The 26,104-nt window shown below is 37.4% G+C and overlaps 1 protein-coding gene across 2 annotated transcripts in view; it reads right to left on the bottom strand.

Moving 5' to 3' along the window:
• Positions 1 to 879: 879 nt before the first annotated feature.
• LOC121330442 overlaps positions 880 to 26,104 on the bottom strand; it is an 88,422-nt gene continuing 63,197 nt past the window's right edge. For both annotated transcript variants that reach the window (XM_041276957.1, XM_041276956.1), the window contains exons 4-5: positions 16,753 to 16,958; positions 880 to 7,641 (exon numbers count right to left, since the gene is read on the bottom strand). In XM_041276957.1, the coding sequence (XP_041132891.1) occupies positions 7,422 to 7,641; positions 16,753 to 16,958 (426 nt within the window). In that variant the 3' untranslated portion in view covers positions 880 to 7,421. The remainder of the gene's footprint in view (positions 7,642 to 16,752; positions 16,959 to 26,104) is intronic.

Here is a 26,104-nt window from a genome sequence, read left to right as displayed (position 1 = left end):
ACTAAACAAGCTTTCAGTAAGGTCTTTTGTTAATTTGCATTCCTTCTGATCAGTTTTAAAATTAATAATTGAAAATATGTGTGTGGTTGATGTCTGTGTTTTTTTTTTGCACAATTCTACTTGTCCTTGCTAAACTATGCAAATGTACAAGTCAGTGTTAATCAAAAAAGACTCCCTCCTCAAAAAGGGACAGACCGTTGTAAGGGTTAAAATAATAACTAGTCGTCCTGTCACTCTTGAAAAAAAACAGGCTTACACATCCCTCCTAATTACTATCTAAGCAGTAAGAAAACAAAATACTACACATAAAAGTCTGTCTAGAAGTAAAAGATAAGTTCTTATCTTAATCAAATGACTCAGCTGGCTTAATTTGTCAGACTAGGCTAGGTTTCTGGTTCCTAGTGTTAATAGGCCCATCGTTTAAGTCATGGAATTATCTAGAGAGTATCATCCTGCAAACATTTAGTGATGACGCCAATTTAATTTGTATTTCCACTGCTATGCTATTCCAACTAAGAGACGCTAATTAGCAGTTTATCAGCCACCAAACTATTATTGTGTAATCTCCTATTCTGAACTTGTGATAATATGAACATCCATTAAAAGTCCTCAAAATGTTTTTGGAGCAGCTTGTAATAAGAGATTATATCCATGACCTCATTAAAGAGACATCCACCAGTAGCAGACATGAACACCATTAGCAACGTTTCTATAAAGCACAGAAAGAAACATTTTACATGTTTTCCTTAAATGTTTAATCCATTTTGTTTTAATTATGCAAACATGGAAAATCAAATTAGGAAATTAAAATCTTATCATATTTTAATTTTTTTAAATACTTAAAAGAAAAAACATACTTCATCTGAAAATTGTGACCCCAAAAAAGAAAAGATTTAAACTGTAAATCTGCATAATAACATTGTAATTATGTGTAAATACACCTGTTTTTGCTAAGTAGCTGTATATACAGTCATGAGACATAAATGTAAAGTGTTACCTTTATTTCCCCCCAACAACAAAACAAACTAATATAAAGAATAAAAAACCCAGGAATGTAAAAACATTTCTTTGATCAAATTAAAAAAAGGGAATGTAAGCAAATTACTAGATAGAGTAAGTCTCAATGGATTAATTCAAATTGTTCAATTAATTTTACATTTTAAATTAATTATAGCATTAACTGCTCTGTTAATACATTCCTAAAGGAATTGATCTGGTGGCAAAATCACCATGAAAAAAAGGATCTGTTTTTCCCTTTAAATTCGTTTAACTTTAAAGCATTGATGTCAGAATATGATCGTTCATGCCAAGTGAAATTTGTATAGCAAGAACATCATACTACGTTAAAACATTTTGACTGAAAATCATTAAGAATTAAAAAAAAACAAATAAATAAATATGTGGAGGAAATTGAGTCTGTTCTTTTCATAGACATTTGATTAATATGAAACGTACAATGGATAGAGCAGAAGGCCAACACACCACCAGAGATACCAGAATACTTCACTATTCTAACCCATTATAAACAATATTTTGCAAGCCGTTTGGTTTACATTTTATTAAATCCATAAAAGAAATCATGAAAGAGACAACAATCTCTCTATCTCGCTCTCTCTTGTATTTTAAGGAAGAGCCCCAAGATCTCCTTAAAAAATTATCTGATGTCACTGTGGAAGAGAAATTCAGACTCACACAACTCCCTCATATGCTGTTATTCTCAGAGTCATTAGAAGAAGGTATACTTATAGAAGAACATCAAATACAAAACCGGGATTATAGGCCTGGGATAGCATTCTGTGCCAACCAAAATGACTTCGTGGGCAGAACATGCCATGCTGAAGTTTGCGCAGTCTAACCCAAAGTCTGGCATAGGTACTCATTGGCAACCTGACTGACTTTCAGAAGGACAGGTAAATCTTAAATCCACAAGGACCCGACATATGTGTTTTATTCCACAACTCCTATTGAATTAGTCATGAGCTTTGACAGCAGTGGAAGCCAGTGGAAGCCTGCATTCTATTGAGGTCCTGAGCTACACCGAAACACAAGACGTGAGGTAGAAAACACTTTTAACTGTCATGCTTGTGAATCAAATGGTTGCTAGCTAGTATTTAGTAAGGGGTAACTAAAAGATTTACTGTCGCTCAAGACATTTTTCATGCATGTACTGTTTTAAACAGTTCTTCACAAGGGAAGAAAAGTGGTTAAATTGGCTAAACTAGTATGAACAAGGAGTCAATTCTATTGGATTCTTTTGGATCCAAAAGCAAATGTGCAGCGTTTCCGTGGCAAACTCAATCAATGCTTCCAAACGTCTGTATGTGAATCCGATTAAAACACCAGCCGATTCCAGCTAGAAACGGGCTCACATATAGAATATAAAGCAGACTTTTGAATTGATTCCTCAAATAGTAAAAGGCAAGAGCTCGTAACTGGTACCAGGGCTTCCCAGTGGAACCAATGCCTTTCTGCTGAGCTCTTTGTTCACTCTGGCAATATCCCGTGTATTCAGCATCTTGTTTTGTGGAGACATGCAAGAAAAATATTGGGATAAAAATATTGTGTCCCTCATAAGTAATTTACTTTTCTGAAATATTTTTAACAGGGTTTAATAAGTTATAGCTCTTTTAACTACAGGCTAGAACACCCATTTCAATACATAAGAACATTCTTTAAATGTTAAAAGGGCACTTCTCAAAGCTTTTTACTCCCAATTGTGTTAGAACAATTTTTTTTTTTTTTTTTTGAAACGAAGAAACATTAATTACAATTCCTAAATGGGTAAGAAACAACGTAAGACTAAGTATAAGACCTTACATGAAACGTCTGAGCTGTTTATCTCTGGTTTGGTAACTCTGTTTTTGTTGTGTGTCTTGCTTTTTCCCCCCAATCACCTAGGGAGTTTTCTTCCCCATTGGCGTAGTATACATGTTTATTAGTTTGCATGTTATTAACAAAAATACAGCAAGTTGCTAACATCCTATTCACCTTTAGTTTCCATAAATGAGGAAACTGTTACAAATTGTATTCATTTGTACTTTTCTAATTAAACACCTTTTCTCCTAAATTAAAAAAAAAACGTGGCTCATAGGTTGATACTTGCTAAATCTTTATGCCCTTGTTAAGACAAAATGTAACATTTTGCATTGCAGGCTGCATCTTCTGCTAACCAAGAGCACATTGCTCTGTTAGTGCACTGTGCATTCACAAGGCAGTGGGAGACAGGCTTCACGTACCTGTGGTGTGTAGCATGCTGTCAACAGACTTTGGGAAATAATAATCATATATTCCTGGAACAAAAAAAACCCTTATGAACTGGTCTCCCAATTCTGTTTAGTGTACACTTATAGGTTTAATTCACTTAATGTCTGAAGCTGTTCATTTCCTAACAATCCGGTATAAAAAAATTAAACAAAGCCGACCATTATTTTCATGTTCTATGGTAGGCTCTGTCATGTACAATCAAGAATGTGTAACCCTTTGCCAAGCTCTTCATGGCAAACACTACTCCCTAGATAATGGATTGGATGTGGATGTAGAATAGGGAGATAAGGAGTGCCGTATTTCCTCACTGAATCCATGGAAAACACACAGTAATAGAGGTGTTTTGTTCTTCAAATTTCATTTGAACACTTATTTTTGTTTATAAAATGCAAATCTCTGTGAACTGAGCCCTCACAACTGGTAGCTGAATGACACATAATTGGAGACAGAGATCAGAAACATTCACGACTGGGGCATTTGGTGCTCCAAACCCTTTGTTGGTCCATCACAGTAACCTGCTAGTTCACACACTGACTGAAACATATTGGATGATCCCACGTGGGCCTGAGTGCTTTATTATTTTATTTTGCAGAATGCAGAGCTACCCAGGACAGTCCTTTCAGGTTTCTCCAGTGCACTTGCCTGTGCAGTGTTTAGCTCCAATTGATACAAAAGATTAATCTAGACATGAACCTTGAGGACATGTTTACAAAGTCCTGACCACGAATAACAGATTAATTACATTTTGAATTACCCCCAACAGCTCCTTCATGCCAAGCAATTCTGTTAACATTACATTCTGTAGCTCACACTGAATGTCCCTCTCACTAGAGTATATATGAGCACATCCTAGGGACATATTGCATGGAGCTGGGTATCTTATCTCTTCCAAAAAAAATGAACTAGTTGTCATCTTGTGCACAAGACAAATAATTTGTGCTTGTGCGCTATATTCATTCATTTAGCATTTTGTGCACTTTAATTTTTCTAATAGTCATGTTTGTTTACAATAGCCCACCTTAAACCTTGTATTACTCCCCCCCCCGGTCTCATGCAATTGTGCATGTTTTAATTGATATTGATATCCCTGCCGAACTTGAACCCCCTGGTTTCAAGTGGTTACCAAGTGGTTTATAAAAGATGTGTAAAAAAATTGACTGCAGTAAAATGCAGTGAAAGCACTGAAAAGTGTAGATTGGTAAAGTACATCAAGAATAGTTGTTCACTGGGAACTATGTTAAAGCATTGTGGGAGAAAAAAGATGGTCAACCATGATAAACAACAGTGAAAGTATAGTATAAGCATAGGAAAAATGTGGCAAACTGCTAAATATACCATAGTAAACGTTTATAAGGGCAGGCTTAGATCAACTAATCAAATGCAGTAAATGTTATAGTACAACATAATAAAGACTTTAAAAAGTACATTTGATTTGTTAGTTTTTTGGGGTTTTTTTAAGCAGGAACAACTTCACTTCAAATCTGCATACCTAACCAGCTCTAAATTAAAACTGATGCTGCCCACTGCTAGGAATTTTAGACAGACATTTCTTGAACATTTGCCTCGCGTTGGAGCCCAGGCACGTAACCTTTAGAAAGCTATGTGTGCCAAAGTCTCTGCCGCCTCGTTGCCAGATCATGTCAGCTCCCCACTGAAGGTAAACCTCCCCAGTTGCCAGCCTGCAACTTTCTCCTGAAGCATTCTGTGCAGACATTTGGAGTCCCAGATGCAGGAAATGAAATAATCCACGCTCACACAGTCATGAAAGTGCCCATCTGGCACATCAGAATATTAAGCCTTGAAATCACACAGGCGTGGGCTCACTTTTGTTATGGCATTTCACAACAGATATACAGTGAGTTAGCCTTATGATCCTGCTGGAGATAATTATAGAGACCGGAAAATGTACCGACGAGCGTTTACAGAAATCGCTTGCTGTAATAGGCAGGACAAATGCTTCATAATGGAACACATTTACAGTGAGACTTCCACCAGACATATTTAATAAAACCTTAACACAATTGAGACAATCAGAATATAATTGTATATGCATGTCTTTCCTGTGTAATAATATTTGATATGAATGCCATTTATGATCTAATAAAGAGCTTGTGTAAGAGGGATAGAGTTTTATTAGGGGCTCTTGAGCAAGAATGAAACGCCAGGCATTTCATTTCTTCAGTTTGGAATGCCAGTTTTAATAAAATCACTTCTTCTACAAAGGTATTTTGAGTCCAGAGTGCAACAGGGAATTCAAGCATTATTACATGAGGAGTATACTTTTAATGTGTTGATTATTATTGCTGTATTTAAGAAATTTGTACTCCGTACTTTCAAACACAGTCATTCTCCTGCTCCCCATGCACCCCACCCCTTTAGTAATCTCAGTTCACATACATTTGAATTAAAAAATAAATAAACACTGAGACTGACAGCACTGACAATATTATTCCAGGCTGTGTAAAACACACCCCTATCAGGGTGAAGAGAGTCCTTGAGCATACTGCAGAGCAGAGAAATAGTGAATATGTTAGGTGGTACTTTATTTATTTATTTATTTTTACCTGCTTTGCATTGCCATTTCGAATTGAGATTTTCCTTTTTATCATGGATAATATACTTTCAGATGTGATAGCAGGATGCTTTAAACTTTGTAATTTAAAGGGATACTTTCTACCATGTACTCCCCCCCCCCCCCCCCCCCCCCAAGTATTACATTTCTTACATGCTTACTATCCTATTATCTATACATCTCTGTTGAGAAATGTGAGTTATTAAATGGAAAATGCCAAATTAAAATGTAATAAATACACCTAGTGGTCATTTTGAAAAAAAATAAAAATAAAAATAAAACCTTAACTTCAGAAATTCAGCTTTTAAGTCTTTTCAGATGTAATCCCTGTGGTTGAAAAACAATGAGTGGGTTAGTGTAATGGGCTGAGGCTGGGCGCGAACCAGCAAGCAAGGATCTAAACCACAATGCCGAAGAGCCCTGACTCATCTGCATTCTACAGAGGACAGGACAGAATCTGTAACAGCACTGTATCACACAACACTGCACGTTATTTTAGCCTGGGTTTGGTATTTTTCTATGGCCATCTGTGAACGATTTCTCCTTACTAAGTGTACACCTGACCGGGTTAAATGTAGGCTGGTTGAACCCCGGATTGCAAAAGGAAAACAAACACAAGTTTCCTCCTATCCTCCAAAAAATAAGAGAGAGTTTAGATCTGGTCATGTTTGGGACTGACAAAGATATGTCCAACTACAATAAAGATCTGTTATACTTTAATGAGTGAAGAAAAGAGAGGCACTTGGATTGAAATCAGCATCCAAAGAGGAAAGTGATGTTGAAGCAGACTGCACTAACAGAAGTTGTACTGGGTTTTAATGTCAGAATCGATCATGCCATTTCAGCACCACGCCTCCTGCCAACTGTGGAGGAAGTGGGAAATAGATTTTCCCATATTTATTTTTACCCTTTGCTGTATCCTGGGCCCATATGCTGTTTTTAAAGTGCCTGGGCAGATTTGAAAAAAAAAAAACTAAAAAAATATATTTTCTTTTCACTACCATTGCTCAAACTTGGGTTCCAGAAAATGCCCCAATGAATCTAGCGGTGCTGGGCTAGCTGTGTTGATGACAAATACTATAAGCAATTTCTATTTACAGGCTGATGTTTGCCAAGGAAAACATATCATGGGAACGAACACAATCTTCAGAAGATGCTTTAAGGCACAATGTTTTGTGTGCCTAACCCTTTAATCAGAATTCTAGAAATGCGAATCCCCTCAATGATTTATGATGGCTTGATTATAAACCTCAATTTTTACTTGCCCAATCTTCCATTTTGGCAGGATGAAAGCATTTTTTTTTTAATAAAACAAATTTACCAACTAGAAATTACTTAGTCTTCTGTTGTCAATATGAGGCTAAAATCTCTTCATTGTGACGACTGCTTTTTTTTTCTCCATCACTGATACAATTTTGATAAGACACCACTTTGTGCTATCTGTCCCAGTGACACAAGGCCAAAACTGCCCGCAGGGAAGAAATCTGTCCAATCCAGAAGCTAAATGAGTCACTGAGTGTCAATCTGTTTTTTTCACTGCTGCTGGGGTTTCCTTAGGCCATTGCCTGGGTGTTCTGGTTTGTGCTCACACACAGAGCTTGAGGCCCAAGCCCTCACTCTCCATGACGACCTCCTGCTTTCTCTCCTCTGCTATGCTCCCCACAGCTGTTGATGAGTTCTGACCGGCTGCTGCTGGCCACAGAAGGCCGAAGCCTGTGTCGCATCGCTCCACAGTCCGTGCCCGAATGGAGAATGAAGACATCTTGGCACTGCTGTACGAGCTACTGCAGTAGCACATAAGGAATCTAAGGGAATAGAAAAAAGGACAAATTAAAACATGCAGTTATTAAATTAAGCAAGAACAGGCTTCTTATTCCCCAACAGGCCTGCTCTTTTTCAATAGACATTAACTTATTTGGAACCATGGTTCTGTAACATCAGTATTGCCATAATTCCAGGTGTATAACTGTAAGGTATTATAGAGCAAGTTATAACTCTAGTAGCAACATTTTTAAAAACCTTACATAAACACTTAAAATATGTTGTGGTGAATTTGTGGCCAAGTTCAGAATCTGACTGCAGGGTCTTTGGACATTAAAATGATCCTACTTTAACAATCTGAAGAATCATTTAGAGACAACAATGTTATATCTCCATAATGGAGTTTGAGAAGTTGCCCTGCCATAACTTTGAGAAAAACATATTCTTCATAAAATAGATACAAAGATAGAAAACTTAACATGGCACAATTGTGCACACAGTGGCTGAAGGGGATATTTTACTGCACGGTAGATTCTTTATAAACTTGATAACTGACTTCAATTACCCATTTCATAAAATATTACTGTATCAATAATTCAATGGGAAACCTCCCTTGAATACATCTTCAGATCCCAAGCTATCACATGGACTGTTCACTGTCTGAATCTGCACTGTGTTTCAAAGTCCTGAACGGCTCCTTTACATTTCCACAAACACTTTACATTTTCGGTGACACTTAATACAAGCTCTTCAAGATGAAAGGAAATTGGGGATAGGGCTTCAAAGGAATTGGTCTGGAATGCTCTTAAGTATGCACTTGTACTAGCTGGGTACACACGGGGACAGCCATGTGACATTCTGGTTTCATTTCCAGTTATTTAACTTCATCAAGTGACACTTATTGCAAAGTGTTACCAAATTTCTATGGTACTGCAGGTTGCTCAGCAACCTTAATGCCAGGAGACATCCCAGGAGTTTCATAGTGTCAGTTCAAGATTATCACTTCTCAGTTACCGCACAAACATTGGGTTGCAAGGTTTTAGCTTTGCAAAAATTGTCTAAGCCTTCATTTGTTTCCAAATTGAAAACCACAGGTTCCTTTAAATGAGGAGAACACATTTCAAAACTGGATTTGCCACCTTTGGTGGTAAAATGTGGATTTGCCACTTTTGGTCAGATCAGAGCTGCCCAGTCTTTTTGGTTAAAAGAAAGCCATTCAGATGACCAAGGAGGTCTTAAAAGAGCCATACCAAAGAAAAGGCATGTTACTGTTACAAAAACGAAATATCTGACTGATTAGTAGCAAAGTTAAAAATATATAAGACTGGTTTCACCTATGCTATGGTCAAAGGTTTTGCATCACTTAGAATTTTAGGACTGAGACATAATAAAAAAAAAAATATATATATATATATATATATATATATATATATATATATATATATATATATATATATTATGTTATTTATTATTATATGTCTCAATCCTAAAATTCTAAGTGATGCAAAATATATACCATATATATATATATATATATATATATATATATATATATATATATATATATATATATATATATATATAAAACATAACTTAGATCTTTTTTTAACATTGTGTAATCAAATAAACTACAAAATGATATCGCAAAAGTCTACCGGAAGCTGTAATAGTAGTACAGTACTTCATGTTAAATTTAGAAATGTCGCATTTCTGAATTTGTCAGTTTTTGTCAGGTAAAACTTCAAAGTGTTGTGTAATTCAATATGTTAACATAACATTATTCAGCCGGTTTCATTTAACTTTATGAAGCAAAATTTGTTCATTCTGTAGGGGGATGCAAAACTTTTTGCCATAGCTGTAATCTTGGACCACCTTACCTAAGGGAATAAACGATCAATGCTAATCGTGGTCTGTGAAACCAGCCTACAATGTGAAACCAGACTGCACTAGACACAGCTTCAATACAGTATGTTTGCATAAACACAGCATCAATGTGTTGCATTTTGACCATACTTGCTTCTATCAAAGACTAGTAATTTTCAAACCCATTATGAGGGCTCACCATGTTTCTGTGGATGGGAAATGAATCACAGGTGAGATATAATCAATTGAATTAATGCATGCTAGCCTGCTGGGGGATAGAAAGGATAAGGGTGTAAGAAAAAGAAATACAGACACATTGTTTTGCAGCAGAAAGATGCCAGTCCAGGTCCTAACACTGTCTCCAGTGGGTGGCTGTCTTTATTAATTTGGTGAGAAGATGGGAAAGCTACATCAGATATTTCAATGCTCTTCACACAGCTGGCAACTGATAGGAAGAAACACAGGCTGTAAAGATGCCTGTAGCCACCGCCACTCTGGCTGGAGCCACTGTGAAGAGAAGGGAAGGAGAGATCTCTTGGAAAGTGACAGGACTGTAGGGGGTGGAAAAAAACAAATCCTGCCCTTTCACAGGGGAAAAGGGATTCTGTAAAGTTCACTGTTCCAGAATTAAAACTTATGCCCATATGCCAAAACAATATGGGTCCACTGCACTGCTCCTGGTATTGTCATTCGACCCATAGCTTGTTAAATCATGGGGAAAAAAAGTGTTGTCCCCCTTTTTCCTTTTTTTTTTCACTTATCCTCCCGTACGTAAATAGAATGTGGATCATAAGGCAAGAAATCTGCTAATTATTAACCTTTCACTCAGAAAATATTTTGGCTAAACCTGTAATTCATATTGCAACAAATAGCCAGCTATAAAAGCTTTTGTTTTTTTTTTTTTTTTTTTTTTTTTTTGTGGAACAGCTCATTGATATTATATCCCTATAATGCCTTGGGTTTCTTGAAAAACAGCTTGGAAATATGGTTTGAGGCCTTAATCCAAATGTCACTCCAAATGTTGCTTCCAAATGCTCCAGGAATCCGAGTGTTAAAGCAATAATAAGAAGCAACCGTGTCAATTGTTGAACACAATGTTCTGCCAGTTAGTAAAGGGTGGTATTCATTTTAACACTCAGTCTTAAATCAGTTACAATAAAAGCATTAGCATTTAAAAAAAAAATAAATAATAATTTTGACTACGATTACATTTGTACAATACAATAAGAGTACAAAAATGGCTCAAATGACATTTTCGTTTATGGTATTTCACGCTTGCTTGCAATCATCTATATTGGCTACTGACTTTAACTCATATAAGATCAGCTGGACAGGTTGACTTCCAAATGACTGAAGGGCCCCAAAAGGCTTGACTTCATCTGAAACAGCCTTGTCGTAGCATGTAGCTTTTGTCTATCTTACTGTCTAAATTATTTCCACATAACCACACAGAGAGCTTGAACTGCTACCCATACACATAGCCTTCTCTGTCAATGCCACTTAAATAATGTAATTAGTGACTTAATTAACATTTCTCCAATCTCTTTTAATACATCTTACACAGTATAATGAGAGCGGTCTATCCTTCAGGCAATGGTATATAAAAATTCAGAGCATACACTACAGTACTGGCCCCTGATGTATTTTCTGTATACCACAGCTCTCACCAGAATACTAGTTCAACAAATGACTCAGTTACTATAAGAGTGCATTTTAACATTTCTAAAAGCTAATAAGGGGTGGGTAGATCAAATTTAGTTCCTGACCCACAGAGTAGAAGCAAAACCCTTTACAGAGCTATTGCTGTAAAAAACCTGCAAGGCTACACTGTCTTCACAGTGTATGTTAGGCATCATGCCTGCGGCACACACTGTATGTACGGTTTATCTATTAATTGTGCTCCCTCCTAATTCTCCTACTCATGAAGAAGGTTTTGCAGTCTTATGACCTGTTTTATGATGCTATTCAATCAAACTTCTCTCCTTAGGCTCTAAGTTGATAGTGCACACAATATTGCAACCCCAGTGCCAGACTGCATATGCATATCACAGTGGAACCGCAGTATAAGCCTCTGATAATGTTGCCTCCACTTCCCATGCGAAGGCTGTCAACTTCATACACCCACTCCCCCTGCATGACTCCCCCAGCACACCAGACCTTTACCAGGTGAGCCACTTGGGGTGCCCAGAAAAAAGAAACTTAACTTTTCCATTTAGCTTTGAGAAGCGAACATCCACTGTGTGACATGAATGGAGATAAGGAGCATGTACAGGCAAATGGTACCACATAGAGACAATAACATGGATCTTCAGATAACTACACAAATATTTAAAAAAAATAAAAATAAGAAATGTCACAAAAGAAACCTGTCATGAGAATTCTTATTTTTTAAATGATAATTTAAATTAAAATAGACAATAATGTGAAGCCTAACGACAAAAAAAGAAAGGAAGGCAACAAAAAAAAAAATTGTTGTAACATCAATTTAAAAATAAATATCTTTTACTTAAAAAAAAAAAAAACAGAACACGAACACACAAATAACAAAAGGTCAGGAATGATCTGGGTGTTTCTTAAACGCTGTCTCGGAGCAGTTTTTAAAAGGTTAAGATGTCATGTAGTCTCAGAGTGAATGAGCAGGACCGGGTTTGCTCATGCTGGCTTCACCTCAGGCCTAGCACTGACTGAGACACACACTGACAGTGGGCAGCAGGAGGTTGCCGCATTGGGGGCTGTCACTGCGCCACAGGGCAAATCCACAAAACATTCCCAAACAACATGAAGCGGGGAGGTGGAGCAAGGTTCAAGCAAACCAGGTTTAAAAAATGCTGGTAATTACAGCAAAGAGTGGTAATTCAGATATAACATAGGAACTAAAACATTATTTCAGATTGAGTTGATTATTAATTCATAATGCATTCCACACTTGTTCATATGAACAGCCTTTTTCTAACCCTTATTCATGTCAACAACCACTTACTGTGAAATATTACCAAATAGTCTTACAAGGATATAATTTTCTGAATTTCTAAATGGGATTACATTTTTGTATTTTTACACAATGACTAATAGTGGCTCAAAATATTATTAATATGTCTCTCTGCATCTGGGCATGGTGGAAAAAGGCTGCCCCTGATGCTTGAGAGGCATAAAGAGTTTGCCGTTTAAAACCGAAGCAAGAAGAAAATCAATATTATATGTGTAGCTAAAGTGTCACAAAGGACCCTAATCAATCACAGATCAATTTCAGGCACCGGTAAGTGCTACAATCCCTTTTAAACAAGTACAACTCTTCTTGGTGTCTACATACTGTAATCACTAATAACAAGGCTTGGTTGTGAGCTGAGCATTGGATGGAGAGTAGCTCTCTTACAAAGGAGCACTACAGCACTACACATTCTCCCACTGAGAATACTGAGAATAACCACACAGCTCTCTGTGTTGAACAGAGTACCTCCTCTTCTATGTCTCATCTATCACACACTATTGCAGGATGGCACAGCTCTCTGCCCTGCATAGAAAGCACCGGGCACTTGAGTTGGGGCAGACCAACACAGAACAGAAAGCTACTGTACAGTGTGGGGCCTTCAAGAACCTAAAGTGAAGACGATAGATTAGAAATGCAAACTGCACTCTGATGAGGGAGTAGTGCAAACTTTACTGTGACTAATATGTATTTTAATTAAAAGCATACAAATATAGACTGGAGCTGTGCCTGGAAATGAACATGACCCTAATTGACTATGAAAAGATAAAATTCACCTTGGGAATGACCAGGATGGGTACAGTTATATACTTTTATACACTGATGTTACGACATTAATGCTATAAAATAAATAAATTAAATAAATAAATAAATAAATAGTTAAAACGTCATTAGTAATTGCAAGCAGCAGATTGTGGGTACATTTTAGCAGTGAATAATTATTTACAGGAGAAATACTAGAGTGCTGTTAGGAGGCACAGCGTGCAATGTGCAGTGCAGAAATAATGCAAGGCTAATTTGAGGGATTTTCTGGGATGAGCCATTTCGAATTTATTTCTGGAATAGGCCTAAGCACAGCATAGAAAACACCAGGATAAAGGATGCTCACCCGTGCCCATGTCAAAGACCTGTTTGGAGGTGTCCTGGTGTGCTCCACTGTATCGTTTGAATAAATGCACTTTCTACCATCTAACCTCTGTCTATTATACCCAACATTCCAGTTTTCAACTACTGCATAATAATACATTGCAAATTACCAGCGAAACAATAATATCAATTAAATGTACACACTGTGCATTCACCCCGGACTTGTTTAACAGTGGAACTCTAACTAACCTTTGGAGACACACACAGCTTGCCTATGCTTTGTGCTTTAAAAATAAACTTTAATAAAGAAATGAAAAAACAAAAAACACAGTGCCCATTATACCATTGTAATTTCCATTGTTAGTATGGAAAACTGCCCCAGGTGATTTATAATTGTATCACTGTTTCCACAAATATCAACTGTCACTTTGAATTTGTTGGAATTACTTTAGTGAGAACATCAACATCATTTTGTTTTCCCATTCTGAATATAGTGTAGAGTTAGTAGCGTTTAGGCCAGAAATGTAATGCATTATTTACAAGTCAGATGTTAATAAAAGCAGACTCTTCATTTGCCCCCCCCCCCCCCCCCCCCCCCCCCCCCCCCCCCCCCCCCCCCCCCCCCCCCCCCAATTCGTTATATTAAAACTGAAAAACAATCTAAAAAAACCAAGCTAAATAAACTGTTTCCCATGTGTTATATGTGCTGTTCTGTCTGTTCTTTTCCAGTATTTTCCAGGCTACCCTTTTCATTTCAGGGGTTTAGGTTGAAAGTGCTTCCAATAGTGAGCATAACATATATTGGGTGTGGTTTTATAGCCTTACACATGTTTTTAAACGTGTGCACATTTTAAATTCAGAACTGTTGTTGGCTACAGGTTTGGGAAACGTCCAAATTCCTCTCTAAAAAAGGTCAAAGTGGTCTTTAGGATCACCAGGTTATATTGTCTGAGTCATGTAATTGTGTCTGTCTGCCTAAATGATACAACTAAGTGATGCTGGGGTCATGTGTTGTTTCACATGCTGAGCCTCAAATGGCTTGGGGTCCAACAGCAGCCATGGGACCAAGTTGCAGAAATCAGAGTTTATCAACCAGATTTACCTACACCCCAGACAGGAGACCAGCTTTCCACAGGGGGCTTGCTTCACACGACTCTCTGGCCTGAATTCACCTGGAAACAATACCGTGAGCTCCTTCCAGTTCTGATACATACGTGATAATTCCTTCCTGGAATCATGTATTTCAAAGATACAAATACGCTAGACACAAGCACGGCAGGCTGATTTTGCTACCCATTTTTACTTACATTTTGGCTGTAGACAGTTATTGCTGTGTTCTACCCACCCTTATTGCACAGCGATGGAGTGGTAGTATTTTTGTGTCCCATTCCAATCCTTAAAGTTTTATAAGATGCAGATAACAAACTGCTACTAAAGACATGTGAGTTAAATCAGGTGCTGATGCACTTAATTGCTTATTATGCCATTTAAAAAATGCTTTGAATATTTAACCTGCTCGTTAGGCACCATCCCATGCATGACTGCAGACTTCAGCAACATTCCTGCCAAGTGCTGCTCGCCCAGGTGCGTCATGTTTAGCCGCATATTCACTCAGCAACGGGATTGACTGACAAACAAAGGAACATAATGTTCTATAGAGTCTGATGAGAGTCAAATCAATCCAAACTAACCTGCACCCACCTTACATAACACTGGGAGGCAAAATCCATGCAACATTTAGAACTAGTCAAGAGATACCAGCAGACAGAAAGTTTAAAGTATACATTTCTGGTTACCGAATCTGAACTTTATAAAAGACTAATAAATTCAAACCAGAATAGGATGGGACATCCATTTAGAACTCAAGACTTGAGGCTATCCAGACTGAACATGCAGAATAGACCACAAGAGACAGATGCATTTCACAAAATGAGCAGTTAGAAAATATTACCATAGAAGAGTTTTTTGAATCACCAAAATCAATGAAGAATTCAACACGACCCAAAAAAAGAATTACATTTTCATGAGATGGATCTGGCTTTAAAAGGCATGATAAATATAGTATATTCTGCGTGGAGCTGATTTGGTCCTTTTTTCTAATATATTGTTCTTTTTAAGTTAGCATCCATTTAATTACACTATATCAATTGAAAATATAGAAATGAGGTATGCTAAGAAGTGACAGACATTAAATTACTTCAGTGGACAAAAAAAAAAAAAAAATCAATTGAGCATTTAATTTTACCCATGATTGATTATGCCAATAATGGGCACACCTCCTTCAATCAAAAAAGGCTTTGTTTTCTATAACTAACCACATCTGTTTGTGCAATGTATCAGAGCCATAACAGAACTAATTTAATATAATGTATCCTATACAAGTGTGGAATTAAATTGCTGTAAATCACAAATGCCAAACTGACGTTATAAAATAAGGGAATATTATCAAGGATCAGTTTTATGCAGTACTTCAAACATCATGTACTTTTAGAAGACAAGCTGGAATAAAATGTCATCCCACATTGATAAGGATTCTGTGTTATGAAGGAGAAAAGGAGAGGTGGGTGTTACCTTGAATTAAAATTTAAATATAGAATTTTAAGGAACATTTTCTAAATTGCTTACTACTGCATTGCAGTCAAATTCGGAAAAATAAATGTTCAACAGTTCAGCATGGAGAGACGTGCCAGAGGAATACCACTGTATCCTGTAAACAAATATTCATTGAAATTGCAGTGCCACCTGGTGCAATTGAGTGTCAAAAGCTCAGCTAGCATTGCTCAGATGTTAAACCTCATTATAAATTTGTGTTCCCTTCATTTGCTGGTTAAGGAGCTGGGGGTGTTTGCTGCAGTTAGGCAACAGGGAATAGAAAGAAAAAATAACCTCTCAAAACAAACCTTTGAACATTTGACCGTTAACTGTTACATGGTCCCCGCAACATTTGGTATCAATAACCTGAGGTGTGAAAGTGATACACCTCCTGTCCCTCAGAGTTTCTGCTAGTGGTTTCATTCAAGTCTCAGAGCAGGTCATCTGCTTAATGATGTCACTGCAATTAAACAAGTGTAGACGTGCAATTTGAGAGTACGCTGGAGTTGAAATTCCTATATGAATTTCAGAGGCCTCCCCTTACCGACAAGTTGGGGTCTCTAGGGTCCCTTCCAGGTGTTTAGCAGTAAAAGAGTTAATTGGCTACAAGACACCTGACAATACTCACTTAATTAGGAGCATCTCAGTGAGCAGTCCAAAGCAGACTGCTGCCGCCTTAAACAAAGGGTGGGGAGGAGGGTTTCTGAAAGCAGTCATCATCATGTACACCGCGAAGGGAACAATGGCGAACAGGGCAAAGGTTATGGTGCAAATGATCCAAATCTGCCACCGGCAGGCAACAAGCCTCCATGCTGATCCTTTCTGCAAGTGGTACTGTAAAGAGAAGGACACAGATGCAATACAATCAGGTTTTTTATTTAGATAGGACTTCCACACTGCACGCTTCAATAAAGCTCTGCTCTCTGCTCAGACAGACTCGCACCTGCTCTTGCATTGTCATCTTGTTAACCTCGCTCGCTAAGCAAAGCTGGACCTGGTCTATAACTGCAAGACCACCTTAGAAGGGCCACCTTTATGATGATGATGTTAAAGTAATTGGTTAGAGATCAGAGAAAAAATAAGCTGAAAGGGTCATTTAATGGAAAAAGGCTTGACCTTCCCCAATCCAACTAAAGGACATGCATGGAAACAATACAATTTATGTACAATTATTCTTTACAGCATGCCTAACTGAGGATCACATATTTAAGATAACTCTCAGGAATATTTCAAATTCATGAGGTTAGGAGTAGTGAACTGGAACTTAGAAACCCTGAAAATGTATGTTCTTGTCAAGAACAAGAACTTCAGATTACTCAATCTGTTACAGGGTCTGATTGCAACCCGAGCTCCCATCCAGCTTCCTCCAGATAATGGAAGTAGGCCAGTAACTGTTGAAGATGAGACCTGCTCGGACCTGGTGCACTGTAAGGTATGTGTCTCACCTGTAAGGGTTATTTTGACACCTGACCTGGATTTTTTTTTTTAGTTCTATGGACGCTTCAGCACACTTCAGAGTCACGCTTCAGTACAAGCACGCTTTTAACAAAATAAACCGCACATTGTCTGCATCATTAAATTAAATAACTATCATGCCAGCAGCTAAAGCACTCAGCTGGCTGAAACCCACTGCACCCCCCCCCCCCCCCCCCCCACTCCCCCCCCACTCCCCACAACCTACACCCCACACATTAGGGAATTCAGCAGCAGCAGTGAGCTGTTTTGGAACAGGCATAGCCTGCTCTAGAAATCAAAATGAACACTTTTTTTTGTGCACAAAATAGTTCTCAATAAACCACTGAACACTTCAGTAGCCACAGGTATCATAACTATCTTTGTATGCAATATATGCTTATCATTCATACTAAGCACAGCTTACTCCTGACCACCTTTCTTGCACAATATCATTCCAAAAAGACTCCGTGACCATTTTTTCTACTTGAGCTTGTATAATACACAGGATAATAGATGGCTTAGACTCCATTACAAATGGGTAAAAGATAGAAAAGGGTTTTGGATGACATCATAGATGAGACTGGAGGTCGAGCAATTTATAGTCATTAAAATACCTGAGCTATCTTTTACCAGACTAATAAATGGACATTGTTTCCAGACATCTGCTATTATTTCAAAACAACAACAAAAAAATATTTCAAATAAAAAAAAAAGACAGGAAGTAGCTTTTACGAGGACTATATTTTGCTTATTAGAGCATGGATCAGGGATGGAAGGGAAGGTCTTTGTTTTAAGCTGTTTTTATGCTCACTGTTCTTTGTGTTTAACCACTAAATAAAAGTGTCTGTTTCTTTTTTATTATTCTTAATTAACAGAAACAGCAAAGAATGTTTGCCTTTTTTCAGAAGTTTAAAACAGCTACTGTGTTTTTTTTTTTTTTTTAAGTGCAAATTTCTGTAAATATCTTAGATTGATGGTTAAGCCATGTTGACTGTATATGGTACATGTACAGCTTTACTGACTAAGGGTCCTTCACTAATTCACTGTTTGCAATATTTCCTTATTATTTTGTTTCTTTAAGTGTAAGGCAGATAGTGATGCAGAATACAAACCCTGCAGCTAATATTCCCTCCTCATGCTCCTCAAGACCACAGTGCACATATTTCTTTGCACCTGCACTCCTAGCAACACCAAGCAAGAGGAGAAGGAGACGGAGAAGGAGAAGGAGAAGAAGGAGTAGAAGAAGGAGAAGAAAAAGAAGAAAGAAAAAACCTTCAGTGAAAAGTCTCAAAGCACCACGACTGTGTGCTCAATCAGGGATAAAGAAAACAGTTTCTGTGTGATATTTGAACAGCGTTTAATTGGTGTCCGGAATTCATCTGCAAATGCATGCTGCTCATTTTCTTTCAAGCTGCTATTCATTAATTAGATTCTTTGTGGTAAGTGCCACTGAGCTATCTGCAATGTTAAGGTTACACCAAGCTCCAGTAAATGGCTGCCTGATAACAGGATGCATCCATCTTCATTACTTGGCCATTTCTGTCTGTGCCTGCTCTGCCGCAAGTAAGGGCTATGTCAGTGGGAACTAAAGAATTAAACGCTTCATCCCAACCAGATTCTGAACTTTTGCCTTCTTTATTTCATGACTAGTCCTAATTAATATATGGTAAAACGATGCCAGCTCACGTAGAACATTTCAGTGAATGCAAAGCTGCCAATAATGATTTAAGTTACACATAGGCCCTTTATGCCTTACATCCTCTGCTCCAAATGGCAACTTTAATCTGGTTGTATGCTGTTTAAAATGTTGAATTAACTCTTTAGCTGATTTACAGTACCGTACTTTTACACCAATAACCCTAAAGTGGTTGTATTTTTGTCTTCAGTAGACCTCGAGGCTTGCAGTTTTGTACTGCTGTGAGATTTAAGCAATTACAACAAACAAATGCATCAACTAGCATGGCAAACACTCCCCCCACCTCGACCAAAAAAACATAAAAATAAATTTAAAAAAATGAAGGAAATTAAAATGCACACATCTATGTAACATAGTAGAGCTGATGCTTCAGGAATGAATGATCTCTGACATCAAAAATGCATCTACATTTAAAAGGTAATCAGGAGAGTGGTGGAGAAAGAGAAACTGGCACACTGCTTCAAACATGAAGAGAATATGGCCCAGAAAAGAATGCACTCCCTTTTGCATTGGTCCAGTGCCACTTCTGACTCAATTAAATGCAGCTGCTTTTAGCACATTCTAAAACCTTAAATCAGACTTCGCCAACAAGTCATTCAACACTCCATACCCCAAAGGGACTACGAGAAAGTGGTACATTAGTTCACACAAAATAACCAACAATTATTACCATTATATTGTACATTAGGATAACAACTTGCACAGGAGTTAACATGATGTAAAATAAACTTATACAGCAGTTCCCACCCAATTCATCAACAAAAAAAACCCCTAATAAATAAGCATTGTAAACTGTACATTTCTCTTCAAATTCATGGAGATAAATGAATGCAAAGCTACCCAGTAGATCAAAATCTAACTGAATTAAAGGAGAATATCTGCATTTCTGACCAATTATAAATAATTATTAGACTCTCTCAATGCTGCCACAATGCCTCTTTTTTTTCTTGTTGCACTGCGTAAAATACATTACGTTGCACAAGTTCATGATTAAACGGACACTGAGAAGTCAGCTTTTATCAATTACAGATGACTATATAACTTACTGTAATTATAACTATCCTATGGCAATTTCAATACAGGTGGACCCCTTTGACAAATAGGGAGAACAGGTACTTTAAATCATAATATAGGAGGCACAATCACAATGGGCATCAAGGTTAGTCACGGTTGTTGAACTGTTGAAAAGTGGGCTACAAATAAAGTCCATTAAAAACTAAGCACGCAAATGTTACCGCACAGTACAACTAACAGACTGGAGAATGAAGGAGGTTCAGAGAGGCTTTTGTGAAATAAACATCATCAGATTCATGGTCAAGCTCTGTTCAACACATGCTAATGAAATGTGTAGTAGCTTCACCATGTTATATTAACTGCTATGCTAATGGGTCTATCACTCAGTGGAGAGGCTCTTAGCGGCTTGAGGACGCTCCGTATCCTAAGGAAACTCTTCTTTTGAGAACACAATGCGGTGTTTCACAAATACTTACAACTTGTTCAAAGGGGATACAGGCACCACGGCCCCATGAAAACTATGTGTCTTTTGTATTTTAGTTTATAGGTGTGTTTATGTTATTTTTATCCTCTTCAAATTGTAGCTGGAATGGCGATATAGTGATACAGTATCACGGTACTGCAAGAAATATCCTATGTGTATCAAAACACGAAAATGATTTGGAAACATAACAATGGTTTATTCCACTGTGGCCATCCAAATCATCACCCACTGGCATTAACTATGGTACTATGTTGCCATAGTAATCCACTGCATGGACATGGATTTGGTAAGGGTGCAGACAGGCTCAAGTGACTACAATCTCAATCATTACATAACCAACCAATGTGGACAATTATGCTGCACTTAAATGATCAGATTTAGTGCCCAGATACTAAGAAAATGGTGGAGGAGACAGTTTTATAAAACCCTTGTTGCCATCTAAGGTCCTTGCTAGAGGTATCAGCTGCTAGCAGTAGGGCACCATTTCTTTCTATTAGCAACAATCAAACATCCTCTCACCCAGATGCAACGTTTGTTAATGTGATGAACCAGTTGGATGAGTCCCTTTATTACATGTTCTGCTATGTGTGAAGTAATAATGAGCCTTTAACACTACAGGGTACGTTACAGTATCAAGGGTGGGGGGGTTGTCTCCTTATGGTCCCTGGGAAGACATGGGGACAACAGATGGGATGCATAAATATTTCTTCTCAAAGTGAAAAGATGAACACATGTAAAGTGGTCCTGGTTTTGGTAATAATGTTATCCTAAGAGTCCTGCTGCTTACTGGTGCTGTGCCCCTGGTTTTCCCATCATGCTTATCAGCAGTAAAGGTAGAGCGATGGTCAGGAGATTAACAGTGTGCCGACAATCAGCATGATATTTATGGTGTCATTTCTATCAGATTCATTACCAAGGAAGGCCTCAGTAAAGGTGTCATGTGGAGCTGAGGCCTGAAGTGGGAAAGTGGGAAGCCTTTTATTATTTTAGGAAGACGGACCAGGAACACCCAGGTGACAAAAGAAAGCACAAACATTAAGGAGGAGGAGAAAAGAAAAGAAAAATAACAAAAGATTAAAACCAAACAACTACATTGGTAGCTTGTGGTTTCATACTTTTGATCTGATAGGTCGATAGGAAAACAGTTCAGCTAGGTTGTTTGTCATGGAGATGTGTCAACAGCACTTAAACAGTTGCTGTCTGCAGTCTTTTAGAGAGGAAAGACTATATTGGTATACTGACTGACCCACCCCCCAAACACCAGGTCACTTAACGACAGGGCCAGGGGATATGGACAGGGCACTATTGGTGAGCATGTTGCCCATGGAGCACCTTCTCCACCTCAGTTATGTGTTTTTTCAATGATGCTTGTCTTAAGATTTTTGAAAATGATGATCCTTATTATCCTCTGGTCTATTAGAAATGGAAATTACCAATGTCCTAAAAACAGATAAAGGCACGCACCCATGTTGTGTGCCAATTGTTCTGTTTCTTAGCCCTGTCATTTAATTGAATGTAATGACTACACCTCACTTTTTGAAAACTGGGGGGTTTCAACTAGGTTTTGCTGGACTTTTTCTAAGTTAATTTAGTGTCGAAAAAATGCTACAATTACTACAATAAAAATAAAACAAAACTAAACAAAAATAAACAAAAAAAAAAACACAACACAAAATTTTCTGGAAAGATAATGCCTTTATCTACAGCAACGCATTATTAAATTACCCACAATAGTGAACAGGATACCCAAGGTTAATGCCTCTGAAGGTTCATAATTAACCAAAAGTACGAAGGTAGTTTCTTTAAAAGTTTAAAGGCCGACAACAATCTTAAAGGTATGCCTTAATGCATGCACTGTAAGATCCATTCAGTTCAACCATTCAATCATGTGTAGATGTCATTATATTCTGTACGCTGGGCTTGCCAGGGTCAAAGTAACTCTTCAGAGGTTAAAAGCAGTACAAAAGGGTTACTGTATCCATAAAGAAAATTAGATTATCTTAAAGGACTGGACAGCAAAACAACATAATTGAGACAAACCATTGTGACCTGAGAAAAATCACTTAAAAAAAAAAAGTCTGGTATTTACATCAGGCAAATTGAAAAGGACTAAAATAGTTTAGTACAAAGAATAATAATATAGCCTATTTCATCAGCTGAAGAACCCCATCAATTACAAGGTACAGAAGGTTTTCTAAAGCATGTGGATTGTGCTGAGATGCAAGCGCTTTAGATTTCTAAACTTCTGAAGGGGATGAATGGAGTGACAGCATACATACTTGTGCTAGTAAGTGAAATAGCCCTTACTATTAATTTTTGTCCTGACCTTATAACATTATTCTTAAAAGGATGCAGCTAAGCTGTACATCACAAATCCTTGCCATTATTTCGTATTGTGTATACAGGCATCTGGAATATGAAACAGCTACATCAAGAAGCACTACACAGTACATGCTGGAATGCTCTTCTAATCTATATAAATGCATCTCATATGTAGCTGTAAATATTAGCCAAATCCTTTTCCACTGGCAAAACTACTGCATTGCCTTTGTGGTGTCACTGCATTGGACTATACAAAGAGCACACTTTTGTGTAAATGGGCTCTAGGCTACTGTTTTCTGATTGTTACTATTTTTGTTTGTTTGTTTGTCAGAAAAGTATTGTGTAAGCTTTGTTAGCTTTGTCATGTGTACCTGGTTTAAGCAGTGTTTTAGTGTCTTAAATGGTTCTATTTAAAAATAAAACTGCCTTAATATGGGCTTGTGGGTTCAAGCCATATTAAAAAGCAACTGCGAAACAAATAGTAGTAGAACAGGACTTACCCACAGATGCTGAAAAACCTATCAAGGGTTTACTGTAGAAGAGTTGTGCCTTAAAATGCGTACAGTGTTACGATTCCACAGTTAAGAAAGCCCAACCACGTTCTGGTGTTCTCGGTCTGACAAATAATCCGCCATTAGATATTGTTTGTGTGGGCTTGTGCTTTTTCACTTAATACTATACATGATCCTCCCTGCCTCTAATATCAGCCCTCATGGTTGAAATCACCTGATGGTCCACATTAACTAGTTCATTGTGCAAATTGGTTATCTCAAGACCCAGGCAGCCAGATGTATCCTGTAATGATTTTCAACACAGTCATAGATGAACAGGTTTAAGGTTAATAAGATATCTGTAATGGCAAAACTGAAATGCTTATCTGACTAAGGCTAAGTTAAACATAGCCTTACATGGGTACAAGAATGCATTCACCAGGGTGGAGGAATCTGGATTCAATGATATTTTGTTGTTCGTCAGATTTAAATATTCTTGACAATCTAAGTTGTAAATTGCTATTTTTTTCATTCTTGTGTTATAGCTATATATGATACTAGAACAGCTGCTATCACAATTTAAAGAAATCAGTTTTTGGCTTTGATAAGATTACATGGTTTTATATTATATACTTTCTTTACTCTTGTAACACTGCCAAGGCAATTAAAATAGTACTTATTTGTTTATGTATTTATTTCTTAATGTAAAGGGGGACAATAAATAAAATAAGTGTTTAAATGAAATACTATTAAGCAATTACAAAACGTCTTTATATTGCCTTGCTTCATTTCAAACACGACACTGGCTGTTTTGTCTGTGAACTCATGTGGAACAAAAAGCTACAGAATGCAATCTATGTCAGGAGCCAGGCTACAGAAGGACAACTAATTCTAATTAGTCAAAATTCCCTACAGGCCAGAAGGAGGCCTACCGAGGGAACCAACTGCCTAATGCTCTCCCTATCTTCCAACAGGTGGATAGAGGCCTACCCTAGGTTGTCATGACGATATCTTCTGTTGGGCTTTTAGTTGGACACAACTAATTAATTGAGCACATGTCCACTCTTCAAATGTGATACCTCCAGTATACTTCTAATTGCATATAATTAAAAATAGCAAAATAGTTGCCAAGACCCATAGTAATCTGATATCTTTGCATAACTGGGCTGTTTTCTATATCCTTTACAGGAAGTGCTGTCTTTAAGTCAGTGTTATCCATGGTATCCATTCCCTTCATAGTTTATCCAGTCAACCTGATGTTTATAACTAAATCATTGAAAGCTCCAATAATGTTTAAATCCAGAGGTCTTTTGCAAGTGTACACAAGATTCTTAAAATGAATCTGAAACAATAATGAAAAACACATTTTATACTTCTTTCTTTGTTGTTAAAATTAATTAAACCACAAGATACGTCTGGTGAGATATTTCTGTTGTTACTTGCCAAGCAAATGCCAAGCCCTATAGTATGCCACTTGTTTCTAGAATATTTTCTTTAACAAGATATGTAGTGCATTGTTCTGAACACATCAGGTATGCAATTTCTGTACTCTACTATTTTCTTCTATACTTTTCCCTAGTCCTCACAAATGAACCAATAAAAAAACAAGAAGAAAAGGGTACAAACAGAAGCCCCCAAGAGTTTAGGCGGGGCTGTCACTGTGTCACCGCTCTCAATTTAAAAAGAATGTTGCCACCACTACCTTTTAGCAATTTGCATAAATTAAGCTCTGATCGCATTAAGAGACATAAAGAGCTGCATCTTTTAACATATTTGCATAAGTTGCTCAGAAAGCTTGCCATGCAATGACATGACTCTAGGCTGGCCTGTCGTCTGCCCCAGAGGACCTGGCTGGCAGCTACAATGTATCACGAAGGAGTAGCAGATGATCATTGCGCAGTAAAAATTAAAACCCACACAAACCATAAAAACAGCAATGATGAATAATGTTCCCTGACGCTCCTGCAAGGTGTCAGACACAGGGGGAAATTGAATTTCCACCTCCTGACAATCTGGAATTTTGAAGTATGATCATTATTTTTTATTTTCCACATTTTTGGTCAAAAGACAGTTCTGAGTAATTGACTCCCATAATGAGCTATGGTTCATTAGTCAGTTTAATTTATAATTGAATTGGATGGATGGAACTGTGTAGAACTGTCTTGGAATAATCTGTTGTATTCTCTATTGTACTCAGTCAAGGTCCTTAAAAAGCAAAAGCACTCAGGGAAACGGTTTAAAAGTTTTTAGTTTTTTTCCTTGTTAACAAGTATTTCAGGGTGTATGTACAAAAAACTATACAATGTCAATGACAGTGCATAATTTCACAGCCCAAACAAGGGTAAACCAAAATCTCCCAATGAAATCTCTTAAAGGGTTTATCCGTTTGGAGGCTTAGATCCACACACATATATCTCACAAAGTAGTAAATGGGATATTTGTATGGTGAAAGTGCTTTTTTCTGTCTGGGAATTCTAAATGTCAGTGTAAAAAATCTGATTTTGTCTAAAACTGAAAT

Source organism: Polyodon spathula, chromosome 18 (genome assembly GCF_017654505.1).
Source record: "Polyodon spathula isolate WHYD16114869_AA chromosome 18, ASM1765450v1, whole genome shotgun sequence".
NCBI classification, from domain to species: Eukaryota; Metazoa; Chordata; class Actinopteri; order Acipenseriformes; family Polyodontidae; genus Polyodon; species Polyodon spathula.
The sequence above is the reverse complement of the archived record's forward strand: the minus strand, read 5'-3'. Positions and strand labels throughout refer to the sequence as shown.